Source organism: Acipenser ruthenus, chromosome 13 (genome assembly GCF_902713425.1).
Source record: "Acipenser ruthenus chromosome 13, fAciRut3.2 maternal haplotype, whole genome shotgun sequence".
Classification (NCBI taxonomy): Eukaryota; Metazoa; Chordata; class Actinopteri; order Acipenseriformes; family Acipenseridae; genus Acipenser; species Acipenser ruthenus.
The window spans coordinates 2,684,560-2,709,712 of NC_081201.1; the positions used below are offsets into that span (position 1 = coordinate 2,684,560).

At 40.7% G+C, this 25,153-nt stretch overlaps 1 protein-coding gene across 2 annotated transcripts in view; it reads right to left on the reverse strand.

The window, feature by feature from the left end:
* The window catches only part of LOC117417757 (protein sidekick-1-like), a 251,634-nt gene that overhangs the window by 62,319 nt on the left and 164,162 nt on the right, over positions 1 to 25,153 (reverse strand). Inside the window, exons 7-12 of one of the 2 annotated variants that reach the window (XM_059035446.1) lie at positions 16,525 to 16,551; positions 13,016 to 13,127; positions 11,792 to 11,982; positions 10,862 to 10,945; positions 4,374 to 4,568; positions 691 to 807 (exon numbers count right to left, since the gene is read on the reverse strand). In XM_059035446.1, coding sequence (XP_058891429.1) covers positions 691 to 807; positions 4,374 to 4,568; positions 10,862 to 10,945; positions 11,792 to 11,982; positions 13,016 to 13,127; positions 16,525 to 16,551 — 726 coding nt within the window. The remainder of the gene's footprint in view (positions 1 to 690; positions 808 to 4,373; positions 4,569 to 10,861; positions 10,946 to 11,791; positions 11,983 to 13,015; positions 13,128 to 16,524; positions 16,552 to 25,153) is intronic. The other variant, XM_059035447.1, reaches the window with a different exon arrangement.

Genomic DNA, 25,153 nt, shown 5'->3' on the forward strand with positions numbered 1-25,153 from the left:
GCTCAGTTTAATAGGATTTGTCTTAATGGCAAGGGAACAGATAGCGCTTGCAAATCAGACACAAAAAAGGAGCACTTAGGCGTCGAGGCAGTAATGCTGAAATGTCAGAATGTTTCAAAGTACAATTTCCACCTTGAGCCGATACAATGAGCTGAGTACAGGTACAATGCTTCTTTTCACTTGGCATTAAAACAAATTATAATTCAGTCTTCCAACAGGGAACAATCATATCACCCAAAACAGGTATATTGGAAAGCATTTATATAGTGCCTTTCCCACATACAGGCTCTTAAAAGGCTGAATAACACCCAACAGTTACTAGCGAGGAACAACACACAACCTTTTTTTATCCCCCATTTGCCTAGCTCTATAAGGAGTCGGATGCATTAGGCAGTAATAGGTGACATACAGGAAATGGGAGGGTTAGCGAAGAAAGGATATGACAGTAGGGAAAGAGGGCATCGGCTGGGACTGTCTGTAAGCTACATAAAGAACATGTAAATAAAGTTTAAGCATCAATGCCACATTTGTATTGCATATCAGAGAAGACAGAGAATATTTCAGTTAAGATACTGTATAAGAGAATATGAAATGCACACAGTGTAAAAGCTGTTCTTAATAACCCCATTATTGCTCATGCACCAACAATCTCTGAACACCCCAGTTAACATGCAGACATGCTGTATTTACTTTTCTTCCAGGCAATGGCAGATTTTGGAGCTCCTGACACCTCGCAGGTAAAGACAGCCACTGTTCCATCTGTCACCGTGATGTCTGATGGCAGCTGAGTGAACGTTGGGGCCATGCCTGCAAAATTCAAGAGTTGTTTGTTTGTTTGTTTTTTAATATAGAAAATACAGTAGATTGTACACATTGAAGCGAAAACACAGAACAGTCTCTATTCATATTTGTTGGTAGACTCTAGTATGTTTACATTGTATTCCAAATCCTAAATTAAAAGCTTCAAAAGAAAATAGGTGTTTTTGGTTTTTTTCCAATGTCATGTCCCTGCACGCTAGATATCACCGAACAGACTTTAAACTAAAGCTGGATAAATGCCATCTACTGCCATTCAGAATCCTCAAGGGAAATGGAAGTTCGGGGGACCATGCTGTTGACTCAGTTAACCCTGAGCTTGAAGATGCCCAGATGAGGTTCTAAAGCTCTGAGAACAAACTAAATATTAGAGGGTACACGAAATGACTATAGAAACAGTCCTGTTGCCTTCTAATACAATCCCGATGACGAGTTTCTGTGAGTTCACGATAAGAACAAGAGAAAGTCTGCAGACAGGAAACAGTAACTGTGCAGCCATACCCCACTGTCTCCTGGGAATATATCTGTGTCTTAGAGGCCAGAGACAGTTTTCATTTCCCCTATTTCACACTATAGACAGCAATGTTTTCCTTATTCTTTTTTTTTTTTTCCTGGCAACAAATGCGGTGGTTGTGGTTCCTTTTATATTAATACAATACACAATCACACAGCCAGCAGAAGACAGGTCAAGCAAATTAACTCTTAAGCTGTACACTGCGGTTCTGTCACAAAACTGATGGGCTTGCACGGCACTGTGTTTATCCCACTGAAATCAAAGGGTATTGGAATCCACTGACATGACAGGAGTCACTTCATTTACTCTGATGGTAAAAATAAGCCCTCTTATTGCTGTGGGAACACATGACCTACAGTATAGAGGGAATTGTGTGGGTTTGTGCCCCAACCCTAACCATAACTGTAACTCTAAAAATAGTACTGATCTAGAGGGCTTTAGTGCTTGTTGAATTAATACCGTTATCAAGTCAGCATAATCACAGTATAGCGAGGTGGAGATATAATGGTGCTTGTAAGTAGTGACACTCCCTATTCATTCTAATGTTATAAATTCTGATTTATAATACATGTTTTAACACTCGGGGAAATATAAAATATTTTGCTCCGGACTACATGTCCCGTTCTGAAGTGTGTGGAAAAAGGGCATTTGTAAGCCCTAATACTCTGAATAAGTGCATGGGTGTATTATTGTTGAATATATTACATGTTTTGTCATTGAAAGGCATGACACTGAAACTCAATTTAGTGTTTAATTAAGTAGTAATAGCACCTTCAGACAGCTAAATGATTGATTGCAGATTGAAGTACTACTAGCACCAATGTGCAGAGTGCTTTAATCACATGGTGCTCATATGGCAGTTATTTTCTTTGGTCACTTCTGGCAAAGACTCAGGTGAGTGATTTACGCGACTAAAAGAACCTTCTCTGCTTTGAAGTGTATAATCAATTTATGAGGGACATAATTCAAAGCAAAGCCAAAAACCACAGCGTTAAAGAGCAAGATTATAAACTCAGTAAAATTATTCACAGTTGGATTACCTCTTATAATTGTACGTGATAAAATGTGAGCGTTAATTCTCAGATGACCATTGCATTTATACAAATAAACCCCCTTAGAAATCTGATATCTGCAGTCATTTATTATACACAGACAAACACTGCGGCTGCTGTGACCTGCAGAATAGATTAACTCTGTAACTGTAAAAAAGTAAATGACCTACTTAGAGACAGAGCGCAAAGGACAGACAGATGGACAGAAAGCGTCCTTTTAACTTTTCTTCACTCAAGATTTCACAAGTAATTAATAACATGTCTTGTACAAGTTGGATTTTTGTCTTATGCTGTTGCAGAATATCCCAATCCACAGCCACTGACAAGGACTGAAACCTCCAGTTGATCAAAGCCATGATAAGAACCAACTTTCTTCAGCAATTAAACCAAGCAGATGAAAGCAGGATAGAAGCTTTTAGCTATGCTATAATTGGAAATCTTTAGCTAAACTACCCGGCAAAGAAGTAGCTATTCTAATGAACCGACACGTGAAAAACATGCTTAATATTATCAGGTTCTAATATTTCATGCTCGGGGTGGGGTTGGCTTGCGAATGTTCCCATTGCAATGAAGAAAATTCACTTAATCCGAACCCAATCTGAAGACGATCATCCGAAAACACAACCTAACTCAAGCAGTGAGCAGCAACGTCACAGTGCGCGTCGGTCTTCTAATTAAAGCTATAGTACCACATTAGCTGCGCAGTACACAACACAACAGAATAAAATAAGACATCAAACAGCAACCTACATGTTCTACATTTGTTTAATTTGAACAAATAATAACATTAATAAAATAAATCTGAATAGCACAACTGGTCCAGAATGCTGCTGAATGCTGCTCCTGTAAGAATACTGACAAGTACAAAACGAACTGAACATATTACATCTGTCTTGGAAACTTTGCATAGGATACCTTTCAAATATCTGATTATTTTTAAGATTCTGCTGTTGACCTTCAAGGCTGTCTGGGGAACTGGCCCTATATATTTATCAGACTTGCTGCATCCCTACCTGTCAGCTGTGCTCTTCAAGCTCAGAGCTGCTGGCTGTTTTCTAGACCAGGAGTGTCACTCTGGGAGGTCAGAGTTTTTCCACTAGTTCTCCTAAACTTTGGAAGTCGTTGCCACTCTTGAGAAATGTAAAGCACTGCTAAAAACACATCTGTTTTTCCTAGCTTTTGGGAGATTTTTTCCCCATTTAAATTTTTTTATGTAAATAATTTCGTAATGTTTGTAATCATGTTTTTATTTTAGTTATGACATTATACTTTGTATTATAATTATTATTTTTTTTTCCTGTAAAGCGCTTTGGGGTGGCATTGCCATGAAAGGTGCTATATAAAAATACAATAATTGATTGATTGATTGATTGATTGATTGATTGAAATATTGTAACCTGGCCACATTTTTTTAATGTTATTATTTGTTAGAATTAAACAAATGTATAATATTTCAGTTGCTATTTGATGTGTTATTTTATTCTGAATACAGTGAAAATGATGGTACTCTGTTGTGTACTGCGCAGCTAATGTTGTATTGTAGCTTTAATTAGAAGACCGACGCGCACTGTGACATTGCTGCTCACTGCTTGAGTTAGGTTGTGTTTTCAGATGATCTTCTTCAGATCGGGTTCAGGTTAAGTGAATTTTCGGTCATTCTGGGGTCATTCGCAAGACAACCCCACCCCGAACAGGAAAAGATTTCAGGGTTCGAAAAAATGTAATTAACCCCAATTTAATCAGCTACCATAAAATAACATAAACCTTCTTGATAATTGTTTTTATTATTAATGCATGTTTGTGTTTGCTTACAATATACATATGGTAAATAGGCACCTAATACATGTTTATATTTATGTCATATGTTAGTGGGCTGAATTTTGTAATATTTTACACTGGTTAGGAGTATTATACATGATATATTTGGCTATACATGATATATTTGTTTCTTAGAAAACAGTTTGATTTTTATTTAATGTTGCTACACTCACTTGTAACATCAAGGTAGGCGTGTGTTTGGATTTCTCCCGCTGTATTCCTGGCGAAGCACTGGAAAATGCCGGCATCTTCGGGACGCACCCCTCTAATCCGTAGCCCTCCGTTCACCATCACCTTATAACGAGGGTTAGCCAGCTTACTGAGGGGAACCGAGTCTTTATACCACTCCAGACTGGGGACAGGAACACCTGGGTGCATGGAGGAGAGGAGAGGTACATTCATAATAAAAGATTTGTCTCAAGGTGAATAAATGTACATATAAAGGGTTAAAAATTATCACAACATTTCATTTGAATGTCCCCCATATAACACAAGCACAAAAAACAACTTGCAGATAGATGCCTAGTTTTATTTCAAATCCCCCAGGAGATTCGGACCCGGCTTGCGGCCTTATGACTGTGTTCTTTATGACAGCTTTATTTAATCTTGATGCAAGCCAAATTCGGATGCGCAACCTTTTCTTTTCCTCAATTTATACTTTTTAATAAAATGAATTATTATTATGTTAACTGAAGAATCTTCCAAGTGACGTCCTGTCATTTTGGGATGAATGCTTACAAAGTAAAATGAATGAACCTGTTAAGTTGAATTTTTTTTTTTTTTTTTTCGCCTGCGTCTATTAAGTGCCCTTTTCATCACAGCGCAGTGAATTGTGATCAGCAGCTACAGGTCACTGCGAGAAATTACATTTTCATGGTCACATTGCAGCCCATAACAAAATGAGACTAAACATTATTAAAATGCAAATGCATTAAAGATGCCTTCTGTTTTATTATTCTGTCTAGTACTGTCTTTCCCCAGTACACATTAGCAGTTAGGGTATGTATTTATTCTCTAGAATGGCTTGGGAATTAGTGAGAATTAATGTTTAAGAACATGAAGGTTTTAATTAAAACAAATGCCGACTGACAAAAAAAATAACACGATAAACAGCAAACTACAACACAGTTTGTTAGATGCATCTGGTTACCATAATTTATTTACTACAATGCCAGCCTTGTGTATAACACACACCCCATCTAAAGCTGACATTGCTGAACTGCCTGGGTAACATCACTTGTATATAACTTGTTTAGCGCTCATCCCTTTGTACACTACTATTTCAAAACCATCAAATTATAATACATATAACAGTATTACCTGAATATACTGCACACTTCATATATAACAATATAACATGTATCTCACAGAAATCAATTCTCCTTAAATGTTACTTAACAGGCTGTAGGATTTAAAACACAAAATATTACTTTCCTTAGTTCACTGCTTTGTTATACTTATTCTTGCAATATCTTTTTCAACATATTTGTATTTTTTGATATTTTTATTAACCTACCACTGGCCAGAAATCCGTTTTGACCAGCTATTTTGAATTCACATTTGGGGCTTGTCATGCATATTCATAAAGCTGTTGCCTCCCCTCTGAACCTGTGCCACAGCGAGCCGGTATAGGACAGATGAACCAATCAAAACACTGAACTATGGGAGAGGAGTCGGTGACCAATGAAATGTTTCTGATTGAACAGGTTGGACTATCAAAATATCATAACAATCGCAATTATGCTGAAATATATTGCAAGAATACGTACAAAGTAGGAAACTAGGGAAAGAAATGTCTTAAACCTGACAGTCTGTTCAGTAACTTTCAATTTGGGAAAAGGGTGCAAATTATCTCTAAAAATTATGCTATGAAAGGGATTTGTGTGGATATATGGACGGATGTTCCCAATGTATCCTCCTCAGAGCCTCAATGTGTGGGCTTGTATTCACAGCGTTGGCTCTTTCACTGGGGACATGTCAAGAAGAGTGTAAATTAAATGAAGGATTTTCATAAATCCGTAGCTGTTAAAAGGAGTTTCTGAAATTAACACCTCTCATGTAATCCATAAAGACTTGAGTTTCCTGGGTAATTGGCTGTCACTATCCACAAGAATAAACCTGTTCCAGCTAGACACATCTCCGGCGTTCTCAATGGGGTTTACATGAGTTGACAATGCAGGCCAGGGCAACATACTGATGTTTCTTTGATGTAAGAGACCCTGGGTGTCTCACAAGGTATAGCCTTTTGCAGTGTGGTGTCATCAACAGACTTCTTCAATGTGTCACCATTCACCTGATGTTGATTCCGTCAATTAAGCAGGTATCAATAGAATATGTATATGTCACAAAGACGGCCAGAGTGGGTGGCGTCAGACCAGAAGCAGGGAGTAAATAAACAGAGAGATGGGGTTTTGGTGAGGCTGAACGCGTGATCGCGTTCAGCATTTAATAAACAGAACAGAAAATAAAAGGTTTGAAACAACAAAAACACAGGACACGGCACTATACGCCAAAGTAAAAAGACAAACAAAACGCACTAAACACAAACGGTGCACGGAGACAAACAAACACGGTGAGTACAAACAAAACACTTATTATATTTATAATTACGCTTTTAACTCTCCTTCTCGCTCACCCGTTCTCCACTCTCTGAACACCTAACCACCAGTGAGTGAAAATGTGTCTCTATATATACTGTTGTGCTGGGATTCAATTACTAATTAATTATTCACTTGAATCCCAGCACGTGAATTAATTCTGTGCAACCCCGTGCTCACATATTACATTTAACCAGCACGTGAAGTGATTTGTGCCCTCCTCGTGCCTACATACAAATCTACACTTTTTAAATATACGTGAAACACAGACCCGTTTATATCCCGTGTACCAATCTATACACCAACATTAACATACGCACGCATACATACATACACATAACACAAATGCACACAGGGGCGGGGCGCATTGCCACATATACCCCCCCTTGTGCGCAGCACACATGGCCTCAACGGCCACCTCCCCCCTTAAAAATCCAGCAGTCCAGGACAAAGTCTCGGGCTGGGAAGGGAGGCTTCAGTGGGCCCATGGCTGGCCATGCTGTCAGCACCCCTGCCGGTAGTGGCACGGCTGACAGCCTGTTGGTCCCGTCCTGCAGCGAAAAAGCTGCGGGGGCAGGTGGTCCCCCGACCTCCCCCTTCTTCGTAGCCGGCAGCTCCCTCCTGTGGGGCTCCGGCCACAAGAACTCCTGCAGCGAAACTGCTGCTGGGGAAAGTGGTCTCCAGACCTCGTCCCCCTTCTTTGTAGCCGGTAGCTCCCTTTGGTGGGGCTCCGACCACAGTACTGCCGGCAGCGAAGAAGCTGCAGTGGGAGCAGGTCTCCGGACCTCCCCCACGATCTCCGGCAGCGAAACTGCTGCAGTGGGAGCAGGTCTCCGGACCTCCCCCACGATCTCCGGCAGCGAAACTGCTGCAGTGGGAGCAGGTCTCCGGACCTCCCCCACGATCTCCGGCAGCGAAACTGCTGCAGTGGGAGCAGGTCTCCTGACCTCCCCCACTTTCTTCGTGGCCGACAACTCCCCTTGGTGGGGTTCCGGCCACAGTACTTCCTGCTGCGATGCGGAGCAACTAGCAGCCCCAAGCAATGCGGCACGGCTGGCAGCCCCAGGCGAGGGTGAAGCGTGGCAGGGAGTCAGGACCAGCCGGGATGCGGGTGTTGGCCCTCTTCTCGGCCTCTGCGACCAGGCGATTCTTACCCATGCTTCCCTCAGCAGCCTATGCAAGGGCTGCGGAGGGCCGCCAGCTTCACGCCCTGGTCTTTCTGGTGAAGGGAGAGGCAGCTCCTGCTTCTCTCCCCCTGATGGTGATGGAGGCAGAGGCAGCTCCCGCTCCTCTCCTCGTGATGGTGGGGAAAGTGATACCAGCAGGCATTCATCCTCTGCTGGTGGGGGAAGTGATACCAGCAGGCATTCATCCTCTGCTGGTCGACAGGGACCCAGCAGGCATTCTTCCTCTGCTGGTGGAGGTGGGACCAGCAGGCATTCTCCCTCTGCTGGCAGCTTGGTTCCTAGGGTTATGGAAGCCCCGACTTTCCTCTCTTTGGGCTGTGGACGCACCGACTCCTCCCTTTTGGGCTGTGGACGCACCGACTCCTCCCTTTTGGGCTGTGGACGCACCGACTCCCCCCTCTTGGGCTGTGGACGTTCGGGCTCCCCCCACTCAGGCGTAGGACGTTCGGGCTCCTCCCACTCAGGCGTAGGACGTTCGGGCTCCTCCCACTCGGGCGTAGGACGCTCGGGCTCCTCCCACTCGGGCGTAGGACGCTCGGGCTCCTCCCACTCGGGCGTAGGACGCTCGGGCTCCTCCCACTCGGGCTGTGGACGCTCAGGCTCCTCCCACTTGGGCTGTGGACGCTCAGGCTCCTCCCACTTGGGCTGTGGACGCTCAGGCTCCTCCCACTTGGGCTGTGGACGCTCAGGCTCCTCCCACTTGGGCTGTGGACGCTCAGGCTCCCCCCACTCAGGCGTAGGACGTTCGGGCTCCTCCCACTCAGGCGTAGGACGTTCGGGCTCCTCCCACTCAGGCGTAGGACGTTCGGGCTCCTCCCACTCAGGCGTAGGACGTTCGGGCTCCTCCCACTCAGGCGTAGGACGTTCGGGCTCCTCCCACTCAGGCTGTGAAGGCAAAACCAGCAGGCATTCACCCTCTGCTGGTGGAGATGGGGACAGCAGGTACTCACCCTCTGCTGGTGGAGATGGGGACAGCAGGTACTCACCCTCTGCTGGTGGAGATGGGGACAGCAGGTACTCCTCTGCTGGTGGTCCTGCTACCTGGGCTGCTGTTCCATTTATGGTTGCCTCCAGATAGCTGAGGACAAACTCCACACCTTCCTCCAAGGTGTTTGGGGTGTGTTCCTCCTGATAGGCCTCCCATCTCTCACTGTCCATCATCCACAGGGCCTGGACGACTATGGGCAGAGACTGGGCCTCCAGCCCAGCATTCTCCAGCATCCAGTCCCGCACTTTGATGGCGTCTTCTGCCATTTTTTTTTTTTTTTTTTTTCTTTTTTTTAAATCCAAACTGCGGTTCCTGCTCTGGCCTGAGTCCTGGAGGCGCTGTCGATCCCACGCAGGACACCACGTGTCACAAAGACGGCCAGAGTGGGTGGCGTCAGACCAGAAGCAGGGAGTAAATAAACAGAGAGATGGGGTTTTGGTGAGGCTGAACGCGTGATCGCGTTCAGCATTTAATAAACAGAACAGAAAATAAAAGGTTTGAAACAACAAAAACACAGGACACGGCACTATACGCCAAAGTAAAAAGACAAACAAAACGCACTAAACACAAACGGTGCACGGAGACAAACAAACACGGTGAGTACAAACAAAACACTTATTATATTTATAATTACGCTTTTAACTCTCCTTCTCGCTCACCCGTTCTCCACTCTCTGAACACCTAACCACCAGTGAGTGAAAATGTGTCTCTATATATACTGTTGTGCTGGGATTCAATTACTAATTAATTATTCACTTGAATCCCAGCACGTGAATTAATTCTGTGCAACCCCGTGCTCACATATTACATTTAACCAGCACGTGAAGTGATTTGTGCCCTCCTCGTGCCTACATACAAATCTACACTTTTTAAATATACGTGAAACACAGACCCGTTTATATCCCGTGTACCAATCTATACACCAACATTAACATACGCACGCATACATACATACACATAACACAAATGCACACAGGGGCGGGGCGCATTGCCACAGTATACTATGGCAATAGTCAATAAAAAGGAAACAAGAGGATATGCCCCCCCAATACACCTGTGCAATAACAAACACAAAGCTTGTGTTAACAACCTGCAACTGTGCAATATGTGACTGGGCATACTTTACTGTAACAGCATTACATTGCTGCCAAGGTATTTCATGCAGGTCACTTGCTGTACTTCCTCCAGCAGGTTGCTTTTTTGACCTCAACTACCGTAATCTCCCCTTCGCCCTTTTTCATCAAACGGCAGTCGTTTTTCATTCAAAACGACTTCATTTGGCATTCATTGATCTCACGCTGGTTAACTATATAACAAGGGTCATTCAACCCAGAAATCAAAAACTCAATCTGTGGCCGTCTCCAGGATTGTGGGATTTAATTAAATGGGCTCAGACTTTGATTATGAATGAACCCCATGCTGCTTTTAAAAGAGGTCTGTTCGCAAATGAGATGCCAGTAAGAAAGCTGGGAGACGCATCTATCCTTAGACATGCAGAAGAGCAACATGAGTGATCTCAGCAAAGGCCGTGATTGTCATCTGCCTCAGTACCATACTTTATTCACATACCATAGAGGCTGGTCAAAAAGAACTTCACGGTCGCATGCATGACCAAGTATAACAAGGCAGAGGAATATATTGATACAACCGTGACATACACAGAACGTCAGAGGTACCATGTCCTTCAGATTTATTTTTTTAATCTACGCAAGTCTCAAGTTTGATAGAGCTTTACGACAAAATTGACCTATTGAACATGTTGTCCTTTCCAGCTTCCTCGGCTCTAGTAGAACCGTATTTTTCACACAATGTTACATCAATCAGAAGTCTAAAGGTTTATGACAAGTTGTCATTGCAGTGAACTATTAAACAAGAAAAAAGGCACTCACCCATAGCCTGACATTGGATATCTATAGTTTTTTCCACTTCCCCCATCATCTTTCTCTTGGGTTCCGCTGTAAAGTATGGCGACTCTGGAGAAAAACAAAACAAAAAAAGATTTATATATATATATATATATATATATATATATATATATATATATATACGCACACACACACACAAAGAGCTCTCAGGTCATGAAGCACAGAAGAATGCAACAACACCTGACTTGGTAGATAACATTATTTGTAAGGCCCTGATGTCTCCAAATCTGTCTTTTGCTGTTACTTCCTACTGAGCAAAGCAATACTACTCCATTTATTTTCACACCCCTTTCATCTCTCTATACGTACGCAGGGCACTCTCTCTCTCCCTCTCTTACCATCCCAGGCACAAGTGTCAACTCGGTCCATGAATGAGTACTACTCTTATAATGAATAGACATGCTGTTTAGTTCTTATACTATGGGTTTACTCTAAAATGTTCCAAGAAACATTTTCATTAAATGCACTGCACAGTCAACACCAGGGGAGAGAACATTTGATCTTCAATTGCATTCCACTGCAAGAACTAGTTCAAAATAGGTCTTGCATTATTTAACTGCTCTTTTGCAGGGCCAATTGGTAACTGTTAAGAACCACTCCCTCCAAAGGAAGAGCCACACATACCTACCCCAGCCCTGGACCACTCATAGTGTGAATTGTTTAAAACATGGGGACAATAACCAGTGACTTGAAACAATAAAAATGAAGATTTACAGTTTACCATAACTGTAAAAAAAAAAACAAAAAAAAACCAATTCGGCCCTTCACTCTGATGTCCTTCCTCGTTGCATATCATTGCTTTAGTAAAAAGCAGAAAATGAGAGGTTACAGTTGAACAGCAAAAAAAAAAACCTGATAGCACTGAAACTGCACACTCACAACACAAAGGGTTACCTGTGATGGAGAGGAAAGCCCTGGCTTCCACGGGCTGCACACTGCTGTCCAGGAGAGCTGCCTGACACACGTACAGCCCGACGTCAGCCGAGGTGGGGTTGATGATCGCCAGCCGTCTCCCAAACATGCCGACTCCACTTGTTAACCTGACTCCGTTTCGTTTCCAGGAAATGCTTAGCTTCTCGACAGGTCTTTGGGGTGGGGGTGCAGGCAAGAATTGGAAACAAAATGGAGACTTGAATTATTTTTTTTAATTTGAATTATTATTTTTAATTTGTATAAAGTTAGGGTATGCTTTATTGAGCTTTATTTACTTAGTATTTAATAAGTTTGTCAAGTGGGATATGATTTTATTCTCGGAGCACGCAGGCAGGTTGCAAACAAACACACAGTACAAGAACTATTAAGCATAACTGCTCCCAATTATTTAGCCTGTACACTGCAATCTCTTTCGCCACAAAGCATGCCTTTACTATTTACGATATATTTTCATTATAAATCTTTTTTCCAAATCCCTTGATTTTAGATCCAGGATTGAGACTGGTCAGTTAAGCACAGCATAATTGATCCTTGTGATTTTTCTGTCAGACTGAAATTACCTCCTATTACTAGATTTGTTTTTCTTTATACTGCAGCATATATATATATATATATATATATATATATATATATATATATATATATATATATATACTGGTAAAGACCTATTGTACATTATCCAGTCTTTGACAATTTCATTTAAAATAATCTCTACCCTTTTTGTCTTTTAGCCTCTCTATGTTACTTAAAAAGCGCTGCAATTGTTCTTGGTACATTAGTGAGCCAGAAGACGCAACGAAACATGCTGGGCTTCTTCGATGTGCAATGCCAACAGAAAGGTCTTGTTGTGAATGCAAATATTGCTACATATTTAACAAATCTGTTCTTAAAAACAATTCTACACTGTTTTTATAAAAACCAATATCAAACTTCATTTTATTCACAAAAATAGACTTTTCAATGTTGTGCAATAACACTATAGTATAGATAACAAAAAGAGAATTGTTAATAATGGCTGTCTCTCTGTTACTTTCAGGTGTGAAGTATCTTTAAGCAAAGAGGAGAAAATTCAGACCATTTTGATGTGTGGTGATATTGCCCATGGCACCTGAGTTATGGGACACCCTGTTTGTGCAAAGTTATTTTACCATGTGTATATTTAACTCTTAAGGGGGTGGGGCTGACCTTGCATTTGCCACACACTCCAGGGTGGCCTCATTGGTGCCGGCCACCACGCTGGTGTTTCTTGGTGGGATTACAATCACAGGAGCCACCGGGTCAGCTGGCGCGGCCGAATCTGTCCAGGAAAGCAACAGCTGATCAAACCTTTTATACACATACTGCATCACAGTATCTTACACTCAAACAATAGGCTGCTGCAATGTTCTAATAAGCAAACAAAATTAAATAAAAGCATTTTGTACTCTTTTTTGTAATCTTTATCAGCTTCCTTGCAAAGTCCCGTGTTTTTGTAGCATGGTTTTGTTAAGCTCAAGTGGGATGTTCAGAAAAATTCCATTCTTTTTAACCTCTTTCACTCTACTGAAGACCTTTAAATGGGCTTTTTCTCAAGGGAGGGATGAAATCCATGAGAACAGCAGGCACGCTAAATAATGGATAGATTACTTGACAGTAGCCTTTTGTGGCAGGGAACCAGGGATGAAAAATCGACATGCTTTTTACCAGTAGATCAATGCATCACAGCGAACTGTGCCGCTAACCTTTGTAACGACTTAAAGACTATTTACTACTAAGTCTCTAAATTCAATTTAAAAGCGATTATTTGAATCAGTTCCATTTGTGCTGTGTAAAGAAAATAATACAATCTTTTTTAGAAAATTATTGCAGAAATTAAACTCGGGTGCTGAAGCATTTGCATGATCCCTTTGATGTTCCCTTTGAAAATGCAATTTAATCAAACTTATTTGTCTCCGAGTACAGGGGCATACTGTAAAAACAGACTACAGAGGAAAACGAGAGAGAGAGAGAGAGAGAGAGAGAGAGAGAGAGAGAGAGAGAGAGAGAGAGAGAGAGAGAGAGAGAGAGAGAGAGAGAGAGAGAGAGAGAGAGAGAGAGCAATTTGCCATTGCTGTTTAAATTATTAACCAGGCTCACTAACTAGTTTGAGCACTAGGGGTGTGCAACTGATATTTCTGCCCCACTCTGCAACTGTGGAAACTGTGAGAAAATCACTACACAGTTGCAGAGGGGACACAAATATCAGTTGCACGCCCCTAGTGGTCAAATCACGTATTAGTTAGCGAGCCTGGCTAATAATGACTTAAACACCAATGGCAAATTATACAAAACACGCATAATAGGATATTAAACCAGTAATAAATTAAATCTCTCAAGTCTGACCCATTTTGTTCTGCAAGGAAGATGCTGTCAAACTTGTCCTAAGAACCTTATTTTAGCAGCTTCTACCAGCATTCCATTTGTTTCTTCCTAGTTCTAGAACATTAGCATTGTTTTGCTCTTGGCAGAAAAAACAAAACAAAAAAACAAACAAGGGCAAACAGAGGTGCGAACAGAACAGAAATAGGACCCACTACAGTGCTGTCTGGGATCCTGAGTCATTGCTGTATGTGGGTTAATGGGTTCCTAGCAGGACAGATACAACCTCAAGGGTGCCGTATGTATGTAATGTTATGGGACAGATCTAATTTCATATGCAAATTTGGAAAACTTTAAAAGCACACTACAAAGCTTTTTTGTACAGAGGGATTTTACATGCTAATAAAAACTGGCACGCATACTGTAATGTGTACACATTTTGTTGATGATGTAACCTTCAATCATAAATTCTTAGGTAAAACCAAAAGAAACTACTATAAGTCAAGCACAGTGCAGTGGACAAATTACAGGGCATACTGGAGAACCATAATATGAGCAGACAGGAGCTAACTGTTTCAATGAGAGTGCTTATAAAATAACCATTACAACAGACAGTGGAAGGCTGGGTGAATAGTGAAGGTCAGATTTAACACAGTTGTAACGTATCGCAATTCTATAGACTTCAGCAGTACTGAGATTGTATGGTAGCCAATGCTTAGTATTTTATAGGGTTAAGGAGTAGGGCAATGGGACTCATAGATTTACAGAAGATGCGTCTGACAGCTGCTCAGATGCTGGCAAGTCTACCTGTGCAGTCCCCTGAATAGTTAAAGTCGATTAAGAAAAGTGCTCACTAGATGTGGCAGGTTGATTGTTCCACCCTGTATTAATGGTCTTGGGTTCAATAATGGGGCTGCTGCAAAGAGGAACAGCACTACCTACTTTAAAAGAAGGGAGTAGAGAAACCAATCATGTGAGCCTGTCCTCAAGGGGTGTGCTTGGCTAGGCTCATTAGTCTAGCATGTTGACAGGCAATGTCATGTAGCATCCTTTAGTCAATGCAGTTTCATCCCCCATACTAGAGTGTCACAAGAGCCACGACTCAGGCTCAGAATGCATTACTAAAAACCATACTTCTTGCAAACTCTCCTTTTGTTTTTTGACAGACAGACACAGCAATGTGTACCTTCAAACACGAACTGTGTTCTGAAGCCTGTGACCTAAAGCATCTGCTAATTTAATGTCTCGTGTTTTCTCCAGTATTAAATCTGTCTGTGGAGGCCTATATTTACAGAAATTGGTCACAGCTGTTCAGAACTATAAATGAGTTTGATCTCTGGGAGGTTTTGGCAAATCAAACCTCTGAAATATTTCCAAACCATTCAATACAATAAGGTTTTTTTTTTTTTTTTTTTTTTTTTTATATTACATGGGTCGCAGGGCACTTGAACATAAAGCTCTCCGTCAAGCAGGAAAGGCTTATGATCAAAGGGTAGGATTAGGAATCCCTGTATCTCAGGTCCATCAAACAGATTCAGTACTTGCTCTTTCTCAGGCTTAAACTGATTAATAAGAAAGCAATCAAACTTTAGTCATGTTTAAGAAGCAGAGCTTTAGTATTTGTTATTATATTAATATTAATATTTTAAAATATGAATACATATATGTACTAAATATCCCTCTTTGTACTGTATACTAGTATAATACTATGGACACAGTACTTGTTACATGTACATTCTACCAAATACATTTATTTTTCTAAGATGCATACTGTGCAAATGACAGACAAAACACACATATATCCCCTAATGCCAGTGTTAGACCAAAGTCATATTTATCCATTTTCTGATACTCTCTACAGTGTATAGTGGTCTCTGGTCACTCTCCTCAGAAATTACAAGCTGATCGAAAAGCAACAGATTACTGCAGGTCTGGAAGTAAACCAGCAGAGAGCGCTAAAGCAGTTAGTTACAATCTTACAAACTTACCTGACATTCTGTACATATCAAAACTATTCCTATTTTTAAAACCAACCACTTTCTGTAATTATGTTTGTCAACATCATAAATCTTTTTCAAACTTTAGTCAAAGGAGTGCGTGTAGAGTATGATATTCTTAGGGGGAAATTCACAAAGGGGCCTTTTTTTTTTACTCCAAAGTGTGTGTGTGTGTGTGTATATATATATTTTAAAATTTATATTTTTTTAAAACCATCACATTTTTAAAACAATACAAGAAACAATTTAAAAATAAGTTCCTAAGTTCTTTATATCTGATACTGTGTTTCTCCTTTACTCACACACACACACACACACACACACACACACACACACACACACCCACCCACACCATCTTACCAAAGGATCCCAGATTCTTCTTGCTTACTGTCCGGCAGCGTGAGAGAGGGGAGGAAGAAAGAAGATTTCTATAATTGCATTAACAAATCACAATTAATTGTACTGTGTTAAGCAAACCACCCACAGACTATAAACTGTATTAACCGAAAGCACAGTAACAGCTGTTTACAATTAAATCACTTACTAGATAGATGCTGTATTGCTGGACTAACACTAGTCTCAGTGATATGCTGTTAACTGGCATTACTGTATGCCACATGTCTATTGGTGGGGGAAGGGTTAATGCTTCTAGGAAAGTTTATCCATCGTACATAGAATATAATTTCAAATTAAAAAAAACAAATAGAAAAAGTTAAACCCGCAAAACAACACCAAATCTAATTCAAAATAGTCCCTCCATAAATATGCATTGCAGGTAACTTCAATGAAATACTTTTACAGACTACAGAAACCAAAAAACGGAATTGAAAATGAAAATAGGCATACTGACTTTTAAATAATTCTTAAAATGTAATTGAAAGTATTCATCACAGCATATTTGAAATCTCTGAAGTGGCGCAGAAAGAAAATCTGATTTTGTTTTAATACCTTTCAGCCAGATATGCTGCCATGTCTTAAGATGCTTTGTGAATATAATTTGTGTCAACTTTATTTATTTTTTAAAATCTCAATGCATCCAAAAGATACCTGCTTCAAATTGCTATGTCTGCTTTTGTAGTTATGCCCAAACACCTCTCAAATCTACAGCCTGATCATGAGAGGATGCATTCACAGTTACCATGTATTTCAGGGATTCTGCTGCCTGTTTTCAGGACTGAAGTGAAGTTTAAAAGGATGAACTATGTGTGATTCTTCTAGTTACAGGATTGTCTCTGTGGTATTCATGTGGCTTGAATTCTAATGCCCTCTTTAGGCTCTTCAAACAATCATCAGGTCATTGCAGCAAACAGAACCTGGCAGGCAGAGTTTTGCTAAAAGCATTTAAAAGAACAACAGTCCCCAGTTGCAGTTGTGCTTTGTTTTGTTTGAAATTGTGACAGATCCATGAGATGCAACAGCTCATTTTCAATGCAAAGTAGTAAACAAAGAAACATTGGTAACAGAAGCCTCAAACTAGCCTATACCCTGAAAACCATGCATCAAAATAATGTATTGCCAGTGACTGTCCCAAATAGGGAAAACTTAGATCTTAATATGATCTCAAATACAGTACTAATACAATATCATAGGACTATAGATTTTTTTTATTGACTGTTATGTACGTGGGGGGTATACAGTGCCTTGCGAAAGTATTCGGCCCCCTTGAACTTTGCGACCTTTTGCCACATTTCAGGCTTCAAACATAAAGATATGAAACTGTAATTTTTTGTGAAGAATCAACAACAAGTGGGACACAATCATGAAGTGGAACGAAATTTATTGGATATTTCAAACTTTTTTAACAAATAAAAAACTGAAAAATTGGGCGTGCAAAATTATTCAGCCCCTTTACTTTCAGTGCAGCAAACTCTCTCCAGAAGTTCAGTGAGGATCTCTGAATGATCCAATGTTGACCTAAATGACTAATGATGATAAATAGAATCCACCTGTGTGTAATCAAGCACTGTGCAAGCGATAACATTGAAATGGAAGGAGTATCAGACCACTGCAAATCTACCAAGACCTGGCCGTCCCTCTAAACTTTCAGCTCATACAAGGAGAAGACTGATCAGAGATGCAGCCAAGAGGCCCATGATCACTCTGGATGAACTGCAGAGATCTACAGCTGAGGTGGGAGACTCTGTCCATAGGACAACAATCAGTCGTATACTGCACAAATCTGGCCTTTATGGAAGAGTGGCAAGAAGAAAGCCATTTCTTAAAGATATCCATAAAAAGTGTCGTTTACAGTTTGCCACAAGCCACCTGGGAGACACACCAAACATGTGGAAGAAGGTGCTCTGGTCAGATGAAACCAAAATCGCACTTTTTGGCAACAATGCAAAACGTTATGTTTGGCGTAAAAGCAACACAGCTCATCACCCTGAACACACCATCCCCACTGTCAAACATGGTGGTGGCAGCATCATGGTTTGGGCCTGCTTTTCTTCAGCAGGGACAGGGAAGATGGTTAAAATTGATGGGAAGATGGATGGAGCCAAATACAGGACCACTCTGGAAGAAAACCTGATGGAGTCTGCAAAAGACCTGAGACTGGGACGGAGATTTGTCTTCCAACAAGACAATGATCCAAAACAAAGCAAAATCTACAATGGAATGGTTCACAAATAAACATATCCAGGTGTTAGAATGGCCAAGTCAAAGTCCAGACCTGAATCCAATCAAGAATCTGTGGAAAGAACTGAAAACTGCTGTTCACAAATGCTCTCCATCCAACCTCACTGAGCTCGAGCTGTTTTGCAAGGAGGAATGGGCAAAAATTTCAGTCTCTCGATGTGCAAAACTGATAGAGACATACCCCAAGCGACTTACAGCTGTAATCGCAGCAAAAGGTGGCGCTACAAAGTATTAACTTAAGGGGGCTGAATAATTTTGCACGCCCAATTTTTCAGTTTTTTATTTGTTAAAAAAGTTTGAAATATCCAATAAATTTCGTTCCACTTCATGATTGTGTCCCACTTGTTGTTGATTCTTCACAAAAAATTACAGTTTCATATCTTTATGTTTGAAGCCTGAAATGTGACAAAAGGTCGCAAAGTTCAAGGGGGCCGAATACTTTCGCAAGGCACTGTATATAACTCAGTGCCTGCATATATAATTACTTCCTACAGATCTGTAAAACAGCAATCTACAGTAGGTGTATAGTTTATTAAACTATGCTTGGAATTAATTATGTATTTGACCTATAATTAAATTTATAGACTACAAACACACTATACTGTTTATTAAACTGTTCATTAAAAATTGAAGCATTTGCTGAAGATGAGTTTGCCTACCGGTACGTGACTTGAGTTTTGTTGAGTTCTACCTTTAATAAATCATTTGGTATAGCACTAGTTATCACACAGTATTTTAGACACGGCTCTATCTGTGACTGTGGCGTGCTTCGTTGTTTTTTCTTTACATAAATGTGTGTCATGTAGCAAATTCAGAAGCTCTACCTCCCCTCCCATGTGCAATATGACAGGCTATGCAGTTCTACTCTAACTACACTGCCCACTGTAACAAAATGCATGTACCTCCCTTGAGAAACTGCCAGATTGACTTGGCAAATGAAACACCAAAATCAGTGGTTAAAGAAAAGGGTTTGTAACCAGGAGGTCCCCAGTTCAAATTCCAGCTCAACCACTGACTCATTGTGTGACCCTGAGCAAGTCACTTAACCTCCTTGTGTTCCGTCTTTTGGGTGAGATGTAATTGTAATTAACTCTGCAGTTGATGCATAGTTCACACACCCTAGACTCTGTAAGTCGCCTTGGATAAAGGCATCTGCTAAATAAACAAATAACAATGACACATTAAGCGCTCCAGGATCCCAGATGTGCTAGGAGGGGAAAAGCAAGTTCCACTTCCACAGAAGAATGTGTGTCTTGAAGTGGAACGGTTTAATATACAATCTAACAAAATCTGTGAACTTAAAAATATAACAAAGTCAAAGCTTTTTTGAAACACACTGCGTTAGATTTTGTTAAGTAAAAAAAGCGCTAGGGGAAAAGCGGAATTACAAATAATAATCAGTTGAGATCATGATGATTATGTTTGGATGCTCAGTGGATGAATGTGCAGTATAAGGTATGGATGCTCAGTGGATGAATGTACAGTATAAAGTATGGAGGCTCAAACAAAGTAACTTACTTCCTACAGTAGTTTTCTCGGAAATACTGCCGGTGCCAAACGCAGGGCCTGGACAACAAGCGATGATTAGAGGTTTTAACACGTGGCTAAAAAACTTGTGTAGGCAAGAGGAGCACAGAGTTACAGGGCACTGGGGAACCTTCTCAACGGGGCATGGTCTGTACAGGTGGGATGGGCTGCACCTGAACAGGAGGGAATCCAGTGCACTGGGGGAGACAGTTAACAGAGTAATCAGGCAGAGTTTAAACTAGGGACTTGGGAGGCAGGAAGGAGCTACACTACAAACTACAAAGCAAACAACCAAGTGCAACCACATTGTTGCCAATGCTCATAAATATTGAAATATTTAAATGCAAGAAGCATTAGAAATGCATTTCTAGAATTAGAAGCCGCAGTCAGTGGATAACTATGACATCATAGGAATAACGGAATCCTGGTTAACTCCAAAACGATGGGAGACGAGTTTAACATGGAAGGATACAGGTTAGTTAGGAAAGATAGATCCAATAAAAGAGGAGGAGGGATCGCAACATACATTAAAAATGACTTGGAATGGGAAACACTGGAAAGTAATGGCAACAACAATGAATCAATATGGAATAAATTAAATGAAATCAAATCTAAAGGTTTAATAGCGGTAGTCTGTTATAGGCCCCCAAGTTCTGAATCACTAAACGAAAACGTATATGCAATCATGAATAAAATAAGTAAGGAAGGGGACATCCTAATTATGGGAGACTTCAACTTCCCAAAACATAAGCTGGGACCACATGACCTCAGACAACAGTTATTATCTTATCGCACACGGTAAATGCCCTGACTAGATACAATTCATGTCTAGATTTGGTATTAACAAACAATGAAGCAAGGATACCCAACTTACAGGTAATAGAACCACTAGGAATAAGGGCAGCAGTGTGGAGTAGTGGTTAGGGCTCTTGACTCTTGACCGGAGGGTTGTGGGTTCAATCCCCAGTGGGGGACACTGCTGTTGTACTCTTGAGCAAGGTACTTTACCTAGATTGCTCCAGTAAAAACCCAACTGTATAAATGGGTAATTGTATGTAAAAATAATGTGATATCTGTATAATGTGAAATAATGTATAATGTGATATCTTGTAACAATTGTAAGTCACCCTGGATAAGGGCGTCTGCTAAGAAATAAATAATAATAAAAATAATAATAATAATAAGTGACCATCATATGATAAAGTTTGTGTTAAATAAATCCAGTGCAATACATAAATCAAACACAATGGTTTACAACTTCAGGAGAGCAGATTACAAAGGAATACTAATACATAATGAAGCTGAAAACAATTGGATTACATTTAGGGATACAATGTTAGAAATGCAGGATGCATTTATCCCAAAAATGAGAAAAGGTAAAAGCAAGAAAAGAAACCCCACGATGGGTAAATCGATCTTTTGAGCTGGGTATTAAAAATAAAATAAAATTATATCTTTCTATTAAATCAAAGGGAGCAGCCTCTCACAAATAGAATACAGAGAGGCCTGTAGAGACCTTAAAAAGCAGACCAGGAGAGCGAAAAGAGAACTAGAGAGACAAGTAGCGGCAGATAGCAAACTTAATCCAAAAGGATTTTTTCAATATGTTAGTGCTAAAAGGAAACAGAAAGAGGAAGTCAGTAGTTTTCGTGGCAGCAGTGGTAATTTAGTAACTTAAGACAAACAAATGACAGATGTACTTAATCAATACTTTGTACAAGTATTTACAAAGGAGGATTTATACAATATACCAAGGTTAACAGAATGTACACAAACATCATTACCAGAGTTTGTTATAAAAGAGAATGAAATACTAAGGGAGCTAGCAGCACTTAAAATAAACAAATCCCCAGGGCCCGATATAATCTGAACTACTGACCTACAAGTTTAACATCAATCATATGTAAAATCCATGGAAATTATACTAAGGACTACTAGAGTGGGCAAGGATTGTACATATGACATAATCTACAAATGCATAAAAAGCATTTGAAAACGTACCGCACAAAAGATTAAATCAGTAGGAATAAATGGTAAAGTAGCAGCATGGATTCAAAACTGGTTACAAGATAGAAAGCAGAGAGTTATAATTAGAGGCCAGGCATCAAACTGGAGTAACGTAACAAGTGGGGTACCACAGGGATCAGTATTGGGACCATTGCTATTCTTAATCTATATAAATGACTTGGACCAAGACATAACCAGTAAACTATGCAAATGTGCAGACGACACAAAACTGGGAGGGGTAGCCAACTCCCAATCAGCAACTTTAATAATACAAAGAGATTTAGACCAGATTGAAGCTTGGGCTGACACATGACAGATGAATTTCAATGTGAATAAATGCAAAGTCTTGCACAAAAACATTAGAGGCAAGTACAGCATGAATAGTAACGAAATCGAGGAGCCAGTGTATGAAAAGGACTCTGGGGTAGTAGTGGATGAATCTCTTAAGGCATCTAGACAGTGAGGAGAAGCTTTTAAAAAAAAGGCAAATAGAATGTTAGGTTATATAGCCAAGACAGGAATTCAAATAAAGAGAAGTCATATTAAAATTATACAATACACTGGCATGACCACACCCAGAATATTGTGTCCAGTTCTGGTCCCCATATCATAAGAAAGACATTGAGGCGTTTGAGAGAGTACAGAGGAGAGCAACACGATTAATTCCTGGATTGAAGAGGCAACTTAATAGAGGTATTTAAAATTGTCAAGGGGTTTAACAAACTAATTGCTGAGAATTATTTTTCACAGGTCACAGAGAACAGAACCAGGGGCCACATGTGGAAGCTGAAGGGCATATTCAGAACCAAGGGGAGAAGGAGCTTTTTCACAGAAAGGGTGGTGAACCATTGGAACAGGCTGCCGGACAGAGTTGTTGAAGCAGAGACTATCAGATCCTTCAAGATTAGACTGGATGCAGTTATGAACAACATTGTATAACCCTCTCTGTGACCATAATAAGATCTTTAGCTAGCCGCCTGGAAGAATGGCAGTCCGTTTAGCCAAGGATTCCTCGAGGTTTCATATCCCCTACTTATTAAATGGTTAGGGTTTTTTTTGTTTTTCCTCTCCTGAGTGTTAATGGACCATGCTTGCATTAAGCGAGCGAGCACAGGTGAGCCAAATGGCTTTTTCTCATTCTAGAATTTCTTATGTTCTTATGTTGTCTGAAAAGGCAAAGATGAATCAATGGAAAGGGGCTGGGCCACTTGGAGGAAGAGCTGGCAAGAGGTTGAAGAATATAATCACAGAACAATGAGAGAGCTGATTGGCGGGATACAAGAGGGAGAGATTCAGACGTGTCCAAGGAAACAACAGGCAGCACTAAGGCCTGGTAGACTGATAAAAATAACTTCTCAGGGAGATAGAAAGAGGTAGACGCACAATAGCTGCTGTTGCTGAACCAAATCCAACTGAATCAAAATTGTGTTCACAATTACCATGTGAACACAGAATATTTAAATGTGCCAACAGCAGTGTTTTACCATCAACACCTCATGAGAGTGGTTATAGGGTTGTGTAGATTTGACTTTCCTTTAAGATGAGCAGGCAATGGCAAGTAAAACTCTATTACAATAAACATACAAAAATAATATGAGGGAATAGATTGTTTTAGCCTCTATATATAGTTTGATTGTGGGACTATGTTTTCTATTAAGAGGCCTATAAGACAAATAGCTTTTAAAAGGGACCTACAGTGCTGTATATCCCTTTCAACCAAATACTGAAGGTCTCTGTTGTTATCATTGAGTTTTAGCGCTGCTGTTGCAGAGCTTGCCATATACCTAAAGTGGTTGCTAAATAAAAATTGCAGCACAACCAAGAATTCCCTTGCTCCCTTTCACTCCAGCAGCTCACAACTACCTCCAAAGGTTTCGGACTCTCAGGTTTTCTTATCTGTTCTGCTCAACTCTGAGGATGGTGAGTTCTGCGTCTCACGGAAGCCTTGCACTTTGTGTGTTACACCTGGGACATGCAGGAGCAGGGGGGGTCCTTTAAAGCACTGAAGAGAAGGCTATTTAATTCTTCTAAATCCATTCAGGCACTTTATATACAGTGCAGATGGTCTTAGAGCTTGTGTGTTAGTTGATTCTGGCGGGGGAGCTCCGTACACATGAGTCCATGAACCCAAACTCTCACACACACCCACAGGTACACAGGGCATTTGTGACATATATCATGGGCTTTACAGTTTTTTTCTTTGGCACAGATGGAGACGACCGCTTACTTTCAACCTGGGTGGGGTCTTTGGCTACACAATCTATAATCTAACGCACGATCTCTACATACGTAATTCACTCCAAGAAAAACAACAAATGAAAGAGCAGTTCAAAGACCTCTGGGGGAAAAAAAACCAGAGTCTTCTTTACTTCTTCTTTAATTAACAAGGCAGAGCATGCATATTCTTGGATCACAAGCTGATAAGCTCCATAACACGAGTTGTGCTTTGCCTGCTGATTTCCAGTTTTAAGGTAAACTGCTCCATGCCACAGCGTGCTCTTGAAACCCTAGCAGTGCCTTTCCTATGACCTCTGTATAATGAGAACACCTCGAACTGTTTGGTGGGAATGGTTTAGAAGCATGTTAAATGAAGACAGAGTGCATGTTTCTTCCAACGAGCAGCACAGGAAGTCAGTACATACAGTACATGTCCCGCTGGCTCGCTTTTATTTATTTTTCTTTTCCCACCAGGTAAATACTGGTGATATTTCCATGTTCCCACCCAGACTCAGACTCATGAACTGCAGGTGTCACTGGACTCTCACTCGGAGCTTTATCAGCTCAGTCCTCATTTAGAAAGCACATACATGAATACAGC